The following is a 14,709-nucleotide window of genomic DNA, read 5'->3' on the forward strand; positions in this document are numbered from 1 at the left end:
GTTGAGTAAAAACACTGGGCCATTTCTCCTCTTGAGATAAAGGGAAATGTTCTGAACCAGGTGCCCTAAGACCACAGTTTCCAGCCTGTTACTTCCCCTTATCAGAGTGTTACCCCAAGTGCCTTTCTCATTTATGGACCTTTTGTTACCAGACTCCAGAATATTTCTCCCTTTGAATCTATATAATTTACCAAAAATGTACTGAATATATACCGGATACTGGAAATATAAAATTCTCAGTATCTCTCTTTCTATTAGGTATGCTAAGGTATATTTCCTAAATCATCATTTTATAAATGTGTTTTTCAGATTCTTTTCTCTAGAGCTCTAGCATTCTCTTGAACTCTCCAAAAGTTACTTTTGAAATGTAGGTAAATAGCCAGACATCTTATCTGAGGTAAACAATCAGCCCAATTGTAAGAGTTTTTAGGACTGAAGCAAAACATAACATTATAAAAACATTATTAGATTTAATACCTTATATAAATTTACTAACTTCATTACTAATTCAAATTCATTTATAATTAATAAAAATCACTTGGTGATAAGTATATCAAAAATAAACAACAGAAAAATTCCTTATGATTTGACAACTAAACATCTTCTCCACATTATTCTTCTATTCACAGGGCTAGCTATTTCCCAGGAAGGTGTCTTCAAAGAGGGATGCCGGACTCCTTATTTTGCTTTATAAAGATTTTATTTATTTGACAGATAGAGATCACAAGTAGGCAGAGAGGCAGGCAGAGAGAGAGAGAGAGAGAGGAGGAAGCAGGCTCTTCGAGGAGCAGAGAGCCGGGTGCGGGGCTCGATCCCAGGACCCTGGGATCATGACATGAGCAGAAGGTAGAGGCTTTAACCCACTGAGCCACCCAGGGGTCCCCAAACTCCTTATATTCAGCTATCTGGAGTCAAAGGCTCCAAGCAGCACTTGCATAGAGTTCTCTGAGCACAAGATTAGTCTGCCTCTGAGTCCCTCTCAACCATAGGCTTTCTTGCCAGTATGGTGGTTTTGACTCTTTGGTGAAAGAACACTTCCCAGAATTACTTCAAGTGGAACATCTTTCAGCATGAGCAACAGAGATTACTGGCTAGAGCTGCTTCGAGGCTTAACCAGCATGTTTCTCAATGAGCACTGTTTCTCACTCTAGTCACTCCTGTTCCCTTACTCAGAAGTCTCCTCAGATGGTATATCCATGAAGAAGGCCATTAAGCATGCTGAGCTCATAAAAGTTCATCTCTTGCTGACCAGTGCTAGCAGGGAGTTCTGCTTTTTCTTACCTTAAACTCTGTTTTCAAAGGAAACAGCAAGAGCCTCACTACAGAATTCTTTGCCACTAATATTTGATTTAAATTTGCATACAAATCTAAATTCACTTTGCTACAGATCTTTTATTAAGTTATTTTAGAAAGCCCCCTGGTAACTGGCTTCTTTACAAACTGGTTCTGCTATTATAAAATGGTCATATCCCTTCCAAAAAGGACAGAGTGTTTTAACTGGGATTCTCTGGCAAGACTCCTGTGAGAGTGAGGACTGGATGACTAAGATGAATTCAGGAAATCTGCTTAATACTGAAAAAATGAAAAGGTGTAGTCTCTGTACATTAAATAAATTTGAAATGGTGCCTGAATAGATTCTCCACAGTCAACAAAGGATTCACCGAGCATGAAGAGAGGAAGCTAACATTTGATAGCAGTTAGGCCTATGGAGACAAAGTGTTCCCTGGGGTTGGAAAAATGGGCTTGATAAGGAAATGTGATCATTAGTGCCTCAACACTGTGGGCATCACCCAGTGGGTGAAGATGCACCACAGGACCTCAAGCAGTATAATCAGGGCCTCGAAACTAGATGGACATGACACTTTATCAACCAAATTGGACACTTTTGAGAGTAAGGGGGGTAATAATCCAAATGTGCCCTAAGGAAAATAAGGCATATAGTCTTCCTAAATCCCTGCACGTCAAACACAGTTAGTAAGCACTTATTTTATGAAAATTCATTTGCAATCCAATAACCTTTGGAAAAATTTTTATTACTATAACATAAAGAAAAGAGAAAGTAAGGGTGCCTGCGTGGCTAAGTCAGTTAAGCATCAGTTAAGCAGACTCTTGGTTTCAGCTCAGGACAGGGTCTCATGGATCATGTTCTCAGCAGGGAGTCTCTCCCTCCCCACACCCCCGACTCATGTGCATACATGCACTTTCTCTCTTTCTCTCTCTCTCAAATAAATAAATTAATTAAAAATTTTGAAAAAAGAAAACAAAAATGAAATGAAGTTGATGAATTTTAACATCCCATAAACCTCAAAAATTGAATTTCAAAATGTATGATAATCAAAGGTCAAGCTAAAATTTAATTTTACCTGTTAAACAAATGATGCAAAATACCAAGAGGAATGGAAAAACTCCTTACAGCCTTTGGAGAATCCTAGTAACTAAAGCACTCTTTGCAAAGTAACAGGGCATGAATATAAAATTTGCAAATAATAAAGCACAGACAGTTTAATCTACAAAAGAAAACGTAAAAAAAAATTAGAGCACCTGGAAGAATGAAAACCACATGAGTAAAAAAAAGGGTGGAGGAAACCACCAGGGATCCTGCAGTGGGAATAATAAGGATTAGCAGAAATTGTATGGGGCAGTCACATGACTCAAGGATTTTGAAGAAAAGACAATTCTAACATTCAAGTATGTTGGATGATTGGATTTACACAGGAAAACTAATAAAAGGGCAACTGGATCCTTGGAAAACCCAGTCTAGATTTTAATAGAAAGCCAAAACAGATTATCTAAGACAAAGGTCAGTAAAATATCTCTGGAATGAGCCAAGCAGTAACTGTTTTGGGCCTTGTGAGCCATATGGTTTCTATAGCCATGACTCAACCTTCCCCTAATTGTGTGAAGAGGTATCTGTCGGTGTGGCTATATGAAATTTGAATTTCATATAACTTTCACATATCAAATAATATTATTTTTTTTAAGATTTTATTTATTTATTTGACAGAGAGAGAGAGACAGGGAGAGAGGGAACACAAGCAGGGGGAGTGGGAGAAGGAGAAGCAGGCTCCCTGCTGAGCAGGAGCCCTATGCGGGGCCTGATCCCAGGTCCCTGGGATTATGACCTGAGCTGAAGGCAGACGCTTAATGACCGAGTCACACAGGCGCTACCCCCAAAATATTATTCTCTCAAATTTTTCCAACTACTTAAAAATGTTAAAATCTGGGACGCGTGGGTGGCTCAGTTGGTTAAACAGCTGCCTTCAGCTCAGGTCATGATCCCAGCGTCTTGGGATCGAGTCCCACATCGGGCTCCTTGCTCCGCAGGGAGCCTGCTTCTCCCTCTGACTCTGCCTTCCACTCTGTCTGCCTATGCTCGCTCTCGCTCGCTCTCTCTCTGACAAATAAATAAATAAAATCTTAAAAAAAAAATGTTAAAATCTTTCTTAGTCCACAGGCCACATGAAATAAGATGGTCAACCAGATGTGGCCCAAAGGCCATAAATTTGCCACCCCCTGATCTAATACACAGTAATTTATAAACATGAGAAATAAAAACTAACAAAAGAGGATCCATACCTTAGTAATATCTGGTAGGTAGCCAGTAATAAGGTAGAAAGGAATTTATTTTATTATAATATTCTAAATGTCTGCATTTTCAGTAGTTTAGGCAGGTCTTTTCAGTTAGTTCTAATTAATACATTTGATAGGACTTTGTCTAAATAAAATTACCTGATTTCTGAGGTGTTGACTACTGGGTAAAATATCTTTTATTTTTTAAATCAACTTTATCCATGTAGTTTGCCTGCCATTTTAAGTGTATAGTTTGGTAAGTTTTGACAAATGAGTATACCCAAGTAACTACCTTGGATTATACCTTGGATTATAGGTTTTCATAAAAGAATCTAGTGGGAATTTATTTAGGACAGCTTTAAATCTGTAAATCGATCTGAGGATTCTTGACACCATAATAATATTGAGTCTCCCAGTCAAGAATATGCTAAATCACTTCAAATTTGTGTTTCTCTTAATAATATTTCATAATTTCCAGAGTATAAATCTTGTATAGGTTTGCTTAATTTATCAATAAATTTATTTTGTTATATTTAATGCTGTGATATACTGTACTTTTTAAAATATATATTTTCTAGTTGTTGGTTGTGATATAACAGAAATATATATATTGAGTTTCATTGTATTTCTCTATTACATATTTATCAGTTCATTAATTTTGCCTTTATCCTTTTTTCACCTGTTCCTTTTTCCTAAATTCACTTACCAGTTCTACTAGGGTGGGTTTTTGGGGTTGTTGTTGTTATTTATTTATTTATTTATATTTAGGATTTTTCAGTGTGGCCAATTATATAATTTGCAAATATAGAGTTTTACTTTTTCCTTATAATCCGTATACTTTTTATTTTGTTTCTTGATTTACTGTACTGGCTAGAAATTATACAACAGTCATTTCACTGGAGTATGGAAATTCTCACTTTGTTCCCAATCTGAGGGAAAAACATTTTGTCCTTCATTTCTAAGCGCAATGATACCTGAGGGCACCGTTAAGCATCTGCTTCAGCTCAGGTCATGATCCCAGGATCCTGGGATTGAGTCCTGCATTGCATTCCCTGCTCAGCAAGGAGCCTGCTTCTCCCTCTCCCTCTGCCTGCTGCTCCTCTTGCATGTGTGCTATTTTCTCTCTCACTCTCTCTCTGGCAAATAAATAAACAAAATCTTTAAAAAAAAATGCAGTGATGACTGAGAGCAGTAATTAAATAGTATGCTTCCATTTCCCTCTACAGTAAAGAAACTGCTATCATGTAAAGTAACAGGCCAAATGATAACACATAAAACTGATACTTGACCACGTACTGATTTTACACATTATTCTTCTCACTGTTTCATTTCTGAACTTAATTCAGTAGAATTCTAGTTGTACAAGATAACACTTTACACTAGTTAGTACTGACACCCTCAGAGTCTTTTCCTCCTATATTTTGATTATGAAACGTCAGAGAAACAAACAGCAGCTTATTCAGAAGACATATAAAGCAAAATAATTTTCTGAGGTCAGCAGAAAAGAAGTTATGGAGAACAATAAAAGATGTTCAAAGAAATCATGTTACTGGAAGTAATCTAAATTAAGAAAATTATAAATAATTCCAGTGAAAGCTATCTATAAATTCCTGCAGGTATAGTATAATCAGAAAAAAAAATAAAATGAAATAAAAAAAAAAAAAAAGGTTTTTCAGAGCACCTGGGTGGCTCAGTCAGTTAATCCTTAGCCTCTTGATTTTGGTTCAGGTCATAATCTCAGGGTCATGAGATCAAGCCCCTCACTGGGCTCCACACTGAGCTGGAGTTTCCTCAAGATTCCTTCTCTCCCTCTGCCTCTACCCACTTCCCCCACTCTCACTCTTACACTCTCTCTAAATAATTAATTAATTATTAATTTTTTAAAAAGAAAAAATGTTTCTCTGGCTATATATGCTGAAATTGTATATTGAACTCTGTTTCAATTCTAGAAGTATGTAAGATTCATGTAGAAATGTTTCGTGTAAACTGGGCCATGTAAATGTTTACTTTATTTTCCTTTGTTTCTTCAAAAACTAACTTCCATCAAGTAACATATCCAAAACATGTTCTTCTTCCCTAAAACATAAAATTAGACAACTAACAGAGAAAATCTGCTAGTGGTAGTCCTGAAAATATTCACATTTGGTTTGGAAAATATGTTTTTGATAAGTTACATATTAAAATTCACACACAAAAAATATATGAAGCCCACATTCTGAATACCTGTTAAAAGGCTGACTTTTTGCTGAATCTTTTCTTCTTTTTGAGGATATTTCACTGCTGGCCACCCATGTTTCTCACAATTCAATTATGTTGCCCTTTTTAATATCTATTTCTGGTTAAGCACATTTCCCAAAAAGATGAACTATCATGTCCTTGCACATTTTAAGAAGTTAATAAAAATAACATATAGAATTATATGCCAGCTTAAAGTAATATAGTCTCAAAGGCACAATTTGTATTAAATAATCTATAATCCAGATACTCAATAAACATGTTTCCTTTTATATAAAACAAAATCTTGAGAAAAATATAATTTCTTGTTTAGAACTTCATCTCTTAAGGCACTTTTTGGGCTTTGGTTTCATGTTGACCAGCAGACACATTTCTATAACTTCTATAAGTAATATTCTTCAAAATATAAAGAAAATAATAAGCAGCTTCAGTAGTACTAGCACTATTCATAATGGCAATAGAAATAGTAGCTATCATCTTATAAATGACTACTTTTACTTAGTACTTCATTTCTATTAGCTCATTTTGTCAGCATAATAACTTTTTGAAGTAGGTTTAATACAAAGGAGGAAACAGGGTTAGTGAGATATGTGACTTGGTTTAACATAAACTATTATGTAGACTCAATAATTGCAAAATTTATAAATAGATACTAAACACCAAAAAATAATAAATATTCAATACTCCCCTCTCTCTAAGGTTAAGAATGAGATTCTATAACTTCTTTGTCCACAAACTGAATCCAGTGGAAAGAATAATATTAAATGTCAAAGCATTTTTTCTTAGAAATTTTAAAAATCTGAACAATTGCTAACATAATTATTCACCAAAATAAATATTAAAGGTAGATAAAATCATATTTCTATAAAACTATTTACAAAATTTCAGGCACTGATCTTAAATTAGTATTTTATTGTTTCAAGGAAACAGAACATTCATGAAAATTCAGACATAAGACAGGATTCTGAAACAGTCACACTCTGAAGAGCATAACTAGCCCTCCTTGAATGTGCATAATTATAAGCATATTGCCTTGATCTTGACACTCTTTAGATTCTTTAAAGAAAGCATCAAGTGTTTTGCAGTTCCTAGATTGCAATATTGGTCAGCATTAGATTTGACATTACAAACAGCAGATTATACCAGATCAATTGTATTATCTTCTATGATAAAAGAACAGTCCTCAAAGGAAAAAAAAAATGATAGAATTTCATTTACTGAACCTGAGTTAGATTTCTATTTTCAACATATAATCTGATTAGCAGCTAAGTACAAAGGTTTATGAATCATCCTCCAAAGAATCCTTATAGAAGTTCTATGGAGGTTTCCCTAGAAGCTGTTTTAGAAACTGGACATGCAGGCACATGGGCCCCTGGAATTTCCTTCATGGTTTCAAGTACAGCAGCTCTTTTTTGTATGTTTTATTTATTTATTTATCTATCTATTTATTTATTTATGCTGGCCATAAAGTGTGTTTAAAGAAGAATAGCTCGGGACACCTGGGTGGCTCAGTTGGTTAAGCAGCTGCCTTCAGCTCAGGTCATGATCCCAGCGTCCTGGGATTGAGTCCCACATCGGGCTCCTTGCTCAGCAGGGAGCCTGCTTCTCCCTCTGCCTCTGCTTGCCATTCTGTCTGTCTGTGCTTGCTCTCTCCCCCTCTCTCTCTCTGATAAATAAATAAAATCTTAAAAATAAGAAAAAAATAAAGAAGAATAGCTCTACCTCAAAATTCAGAAAACATTCTTACAAGCCATACACCTACCAGTATATTTTCAGTTGGATGGAACATCAGCTTCTAAGGTCTCTTAAGACTAAAGTCCTTAACTGGAGCTATCTAGCAGAGATTACAAAGCAGATAAAGAACAAGTATAATTCAATATTTTGTTTAGTAATCTAGAGGAAGAAACTGAGATTATAATTTCATGTTTCTAATTAATGCTAATTTAGATACAGTCACAACCAAGTGGCTAACAGACACATAAAAAAATGTTCAACATCACTAGCCATCAGGGAAATACAAATCAAAACCACAATGATATATCACCTTACTCCAGTTAGAATGGCCAAAATTAACAAGACAGGAAACAACAAGTGTTGGCGAGGTTGTGGAGATAGGGGAACCCTCTTACACTGTTGGCGGAAATGTAAACTAGTGAATGTCACTCTGGACAGAGTGACTTCCAATCACTCTGGAAAACAGCATGGATGTTCCAAAAGATGTTAAAAATAGAGCTACTCTATGACTCAGCAATTGTGCTACTACGTATTTACGAAGATACAGATGTAGTAAAAAGAAGGGGGCACATGCACCCCAATGTTCATAGCAGCAATGTCTACAATAGCCAAATTGCAGAAGGAACCAAGATGCCCTTCAACAGATGAATGAATAAAGAAGATGTGTTTCATATATATAATGGAATATTATTAAGTCATCAGAAAGGATGAGTACCCACCATCTTCATTGACATAGACAGACCTGGAGAGGATTATGTTAAGGGAAATAAGCCAAGCAGAGAAAGAAAATTATATGGTTTCAGTCATATGTAGAACATAAGGAATAGAGCAGAGGACCACAGAGGAGGGGAGGGAAAACTGAATGAAGAAATCAGAGAGGAATACAAACCACAAGGGATTCTGGACTCTGGGAAACAAACTGAAGGTTACAGAAGGGAGGGGAGTAGTGCAATGGAGTAACCGGGTGATGGGTATTAAGAAGGGCACATGTTGGGATGAGCACTGGGTATTATAGGTAACTAATGAATCATGAACACTACTTCAAAAACATGATATATTACATGCTGGCTAATTGAACATAATAAAATAAATGAATAAATAAATAAAAGCAACCTGATAAATTGTATGAAAAAATCACTTAGAAATATAATAAAGTTAATATGATAAGGCTTTATGGCCAAGAGCAAATCTATCAAATCAAAATGGAGAATATATGGCAACAGCAGGGTGAAAATAAAAATAAAAGGAATTCATTGTCTATCCAACAATCTTGCTGTTTAAGAGGGAAAAAATAAGTTCATAGCAGTTGGCTGTGTTATTGGCAATAACATAAGAACAAGTTTTCCACTTTATTTGATTTTGGACAGGTCCTAATTAGAGTATGCTTTTTGATAGTCTCATTTGAGAATTTTGTTGAAAAGTTAAATAAGGACTAGTAAAGAACACAAAATACTAAATTATTCCTATGAGGAAAAGTTAAAAGAAATTAAAGTATGTACCTTGAAGAAGAGATGACTATAGGGAAATATTACAGCACTCTAAGGCTATTAAATAATTATAATAAATTTCTCTCTTGCCCTACAGAGGATTGTTGGATATGAGAGATATATAGAAATAATGGCAAGATAATTTGATTTGCTATAAGTAAGCTATTTTGATAGTAAGGAAACTTTTAAATACTAAATGTATGTACAAATGGAACAAACTACAAGACTTTTTTCATCCATAGATAGCTTTTTCAGGGAAAAAAGAAAAAAAAAGCATTTTCTACTCTGGTTCACCTAGGCTATATTTCACTGGTTTAATCTTATCACATATCTACCCAGGGATACTGGAAATGCAGGTGTTTTACTCTGGAAAGTCTATTTCCTGAAATTCATGTGTCTTCACTCGATGTTTCTCTCCTGGTTCTACCTATCTTCTCAGTTTTGCTAGTCCACTCACTAGTCCACATGGGTAAGGTTTAAAATCCTTTTTAGAGTAAGAAAATATTTGAAAAAATATTTTGCAGCTCAGATATAATACTCGTCCAGTGCCACAGCACTCAATCCCATATGAACAAATACTTCCTGGATGTTTGCAAATACATACATGAAGTTTCTCTTTCATGTATTATTGGCTTCCTTTCAGGTTTTGCCATGCTCTGAAATGCTAGATCCTATATTTTGACACCTTTAACTTTTCTTTTAGAATTTCTTTCATAAGCATCCATTGGCCCTGCCAGTGTCTTTAACTTTCATTGGCACTTTTCCTTATAAGATCCCCAAATGACTCAATTTTTATGTACTGCTCTGTGTACCTTAACTATGACATTTAAGCCCATCAGATATGATTGGTGCTCTGACCATATATCCTCAGAACTTACAGTTCCATCTTTATAGTTTCACTAGCAGTTAAATGTAGAGACTTTCAAATTAAACTCTATTCATACTTAACAAATTACACTCACCATTCCTACTGAATCTTCTTACTGCAAGCACCTGCCACTCTCCCTAAGGGTTGCTTTTTTTGGTTACAAGAGTTTGACTGACCCACACAGGAGGCTTTAGTAACACCTCTGAGGCAGAGTAGTCTTTAATCAAGGATGAATAGGTAGATAAATTGGGTTTTGTTCACCTCAGGTAAGGTAATTATGAGGTGTATTCTATAGTATCACCTAGACTTCCCAGCAGGATTAAGTCCTAGCTTCCAGTAGTAATGCATGATAACATCTTACTGGTTTACTTCCCCTCCCTGCCTCACTTTTACTGTCTTAATTTTTCCTAAATAGACTACTAGTCCCCCTAAATAGACTAATGGTAACACAAATCCTTACCTCAAGATCTGCCTTCAGGTGAAGCTATTCTAAGATAAAATATCACCATATCTTTTCATGGGCATTTTTCAGAAAACTTCCACTGTTTTTCAAATAAAATTTGAATAAACCCCCCACATTAATATTTGAGTTAAAAGAAATAACCCTGGGGTCTGTGTTTGCAGTATGCCCACAATAAATGTCTCACTTTCACCCTTAAGAAGGCTGCATATATTCCCCCAAACAGACAATTCACAGACTGGGGCAGTTCAAGTGTTTGTTGTTCCTGTCAGCTCCAAGTGCAATTTCTTAAAGAACAGTCAGTCTGTGAGTCTCTAATCCAGTATGAGAGGGTTTGACCATAGAAACACCCTACTTTAGACATACTTTCTTACTGATTTCAATACAGTGATGAGAAAGATGTTTTCCTTTCCATTTAAGAAAAGAAATCAAATTATTTTATATATTTTCCTTTGGCTCCTGATCATGCTATGTGACACCTCAGTGAATTCTGCACACAAGGAATCCTATCATTTCTGCACACACAGCAGTTAAATGTGCTCATTTGCATAAGTTATAACCAAATATGTAAGTGAAAGTGTTGTTTGTGACAGTAGATTTCACTTCAGGGATACATATGAATTTCTAAAGTTCTAATAGATTTCAGAATTGACATTATGAAATAGAAATAAAATATTTCTTGCAATCATTCCAAGTATTCCAGATGGTGAGGAGCATTGTGATAATTCAATGGAAAGCAAAGCAAACTTACCCGAATCATCATGACCGAACATCTGATATCATGAATTGTATCATAGATCTTCTTTGAGATGTCCACAAATTGATCATCATCAAATACATCCAAAGAGTTTTTATTTAAGGCTTCTAAGGCAACATCCACTTGTGTTACAAACTCAGGTATTGCTGTTAAAATTAATAAGAAAGAAAAGATTGTCCCATTTGTATTTTCTGATTTCTGGAGTTTCATAAAAATATGAGATATATTTTAAATAAATATTTGGTTAACAGGATTTTAACAATTTTTTTCATGTAAAAAAACAAAAAAATTTTGGCAGGCAATTTTGGATCTCTGAAAAGTGAAGGGAAACAAAGTCAATAAAATATATATTTTATAGAAATGTTTCATAAGATTATCTTTCTCCTTCATGTCACTTTCATTTCCGCTAAGGCTAGAACCATATAATCATTTCTCATCTTATTCAATATAAGCCCCAAAAAATTACCAAAAAGAACTGGTGTGTTAACAATTGAATTAATTGTGTTAACAATTAAACATAAAGATATTTTAAAAAAGAAAGCATTTGAGTTACTAAATATAAGAAATTTAATGAAAGGTAACAACTCTATCTCAGAGATATGACAGAAGCATCATGAACTGTCTTTCATTAAGATGTTTTCCCTAACATCAAAGAGATTAGTGGAGAAAAGGGGTTCCAAGATAGAGGTGTAGGAAGACTCTAAATTCATTTCCTATCATGGACACACCAAATCTGTAGCTATATGTGGAGTAATTCCCACTGAAAAAGAACTGAAAGCTAGCTAAACAGCTCTTTCCACAGCAAGGGATAAAAGAAGTACATCAAGACAGGTAGGAAAGGCAGAGATGCATTCTCCCCCAAATCCTACCCACACAATAGGGAGGAAATTTCATGGGTCCAGAGCTTCTCCCTAAGGAATGAGGAGTTTGGGCTTCGTGTCAGGATCCTAACCTTTAGGATCTGCACCAGAGAGATGAAGCCCCCGAAACATCTTGCTCTAGAAACCAATGGTGCTCATATTTGGGGATCCCAGAGAATTGTAGAATATCAAATACTACTTTTGAGAGCTAGCACATAGATTCACTCATCCCAGGACACAGCACAAAGGCTGACGTTTGAGAGGTGCTGAAAGATGAGTGAATGAGATTTATTTGCTAATCTTATAACATTTGCCGGAAGCAAAGGAACAGGGTGGGATGTTCTTTGGAGGTGGAGGTGCTGATAATACCATATTTATATTCTCCTTCTAACTTGCTAGCCCAGGTGGGTGTGGGTAAACACAGCCTCACTAAAGTCAAGTGTGTGCCCACCCAGGCACTCTTCTCAGACATTGCTAAACCTGCAGACGTAAACTGTCCCCAGAATATTTTCCTGGCCTCACTAAAGCCATGGGCTTTGCATCCTTCTTTGGCCTCACCAAAGTTTATAGATACCTCCAGAAAGGAGCTTATACACTCATCTCAACACCAGTTATTACAACCATCAATCAGGGGACACTCTAGATCCCCTAGACTGGAAGTCACTGGGTATACAACTGTGATCCCAAGGACTATATATATTTACATACATTAAATGCTGCTGCCTAAAGACTTGGCTTCTAAGCAGCTGAAACTAGATGCTGACTGAGATCACTCTCTTTGTTACATTGACAGGTATTGTCACATCCTCAATAGTTGTAATCTATCAAGAATAAATAAGCCAAAACAAAACCACCACTACCAACAAAGCCAGGTTACTTACACAATCACAAAGATTCAAAAGACAGCCAAAGCCTGGGCAACGTTGAGCTCCTACACAAAGCTACTCCTTCAATACTGAGATAAGTCAGTGTTTCATATATTACTTAGAAACAAACACAAAGGGTGAAGGAAAGTGGGGAAATGGAAGAATATGTTCTAAACAAACAAACAAAACAAAACAAAACAAAACAAAAAACTCAGAAAAAGACCTTAATGGAACAGAGATAAGTTATCTATCTGATAAAGAGTTCAAAGTAATGATCATAAAGATGCTCACCAAATTCATAAAGATAAAGAAGAATTAATGAATATGGTAAAAACTTCCAAAAGACATAGAAAATGTAAGAATGTATCAAACAGTGATCAGAGAGCTGAAAAATGTAGTAATTGTACTGAAAGAATATAACAGAAGAATTCAGCAGTAGATTAGAAAAAGGACAAGAGTAGATCACTAGTCTGAAAGATGGGGCAGTAGAACTCACCTAAAGAATGCAGAAACAAACAAACAAACAAATAAATGAAAATACCTTAAGAGACCTATGAGACAACATCAAACAGAATAATATTTGCATTACAGAGGTCCCAGAAGGAAAAGAAAGAGAAAAGGAAAGAAAATGAGTTTGAAGAAATAATGTCTAAAAACTTACAGTCTTAGGGAAGGAAAGAGATATCCAGGTCCAGGAAACACAAAGATTTCTGAAGAAGATAAATCCAAAGGTATCAACACCAAGATACATAATAAGTAAAATGTCAGAAGTTAAAGATTAAGAAAGAATCTTAAAAACAGCAAGAGAAAAACAACTTGTTATATGCAAGGGAATCCCCATATGACTATCAACTGTTTGTTTTGTTTTGTTTTGTTTTGTTTTCAGCAGAAACATTACAGTCCAGAAGGAAATGGAATTATATATTCAAAGTGCTGAAAGGAACAAAACTTCTCACCAAGAATATTCTACCCAGCAAGGCTATCATTCAGAATTGATGAATAGATAAAAGAGTTTTCCAGGTGGGCAAAAGCTAAAGGATTCACCAACATCAAACCAGCATTATAAGAAATGTTAAAGGGACTTCATGAAAAGAAGAAAAAGAAAGAAAAGGAAAGAAAAGAAAAGTCACTAATTAATAAAAAAATGTATGAAAGTAAAAATCTCACTGGAAAAAGTAAATATATAGTAAAGGTAGTAAATCAACCACTTATAAAGCTAGTGTGAAAGTTAAAAGACAAAAGTATTAAAATTAATCACACAGTAATTAAAGGGATTACAAAACTTTAAAAATGTAAAATACAACATCAAAAACATAATGTGTTGGTGGGGGAAATAAAAATACAGAAGTTTAAAATGCATTCAACTTTCTTTTTTTTTTTAAACATATTTCATTTATTTATTTAATAGAGAGATCACAAGTAGGCAGAGAGGCAGGCAGAGAGAGTGGGAGGAGGAAGTAGGCTCCCTTTGAGCAGAGAGCCTGATGTGGGACTCGATCCCAGGACCCTGAGATCATGACCTGAGCCAAAGGCAGAGGCTTACCCCACTGAGCCACCCAGGTGCCCTAAAATGCATTCAACTCTCAATCAATTTAAAATATGTGAACCTTATAGTAACCGCAGAGCAGAAACCTATATTAGCTACATTAAAGAAAAAGATTAAGGAATGTAAGCCAAACAAAAAAGAAAGTCCTCAAACCACAAGGGAAGAGAACAAGAGAAGAAAGGAATGGAGAGGAACTACAAAAACAGCCATAAAACAATTAACCACATGGCAATAAGTACATAGTTGTGAATAACTACTTTAAATGGTAATAAAGTAAATTCCCCAGTCAAACAGTGGCTAAATAGATAAAAAAAGCAATACACCTG

General features: G+C 35.3%; 1 protein-coding gene across 3 annotated transcripts in view; it reads right to left on the reverse strand.

The window, feature by feature from the left end:
- CTNNA3 (catenin alpha 3) overlaps positions 1-14,709 on the reverse strand; it is a 1,840,263-nt gene that overhangs the window by 311,128 nt on the left and 1,514,426 nt on the right. For all 3 annotated transcript variants that reach the window (XM_082714750.1, XM_082714748.1, XM_082714749.1), the window contains exon 13: positions 11,106-11,257. In XM_082714750.1, coding sequence (XP_082570876.1) covers positions 11,106-11,257 — 152 coding nt within the window. The remainder of the gene's footprint in view (positions 1-11,105; positions 11,258-14,709) is intronic.

Source organism: Mustela nivalis (assembly GCF_964662115.1).
Source record: "Mustela nivalis genome assembly, chromosome: 2".
In the NCBI taxonomy this organism is placed as follows: Eukaryota; Metazoa; Chordata; class Mammalia; order Carnivora; family Mustelidae; genus Mustela; species Mustela nivalis.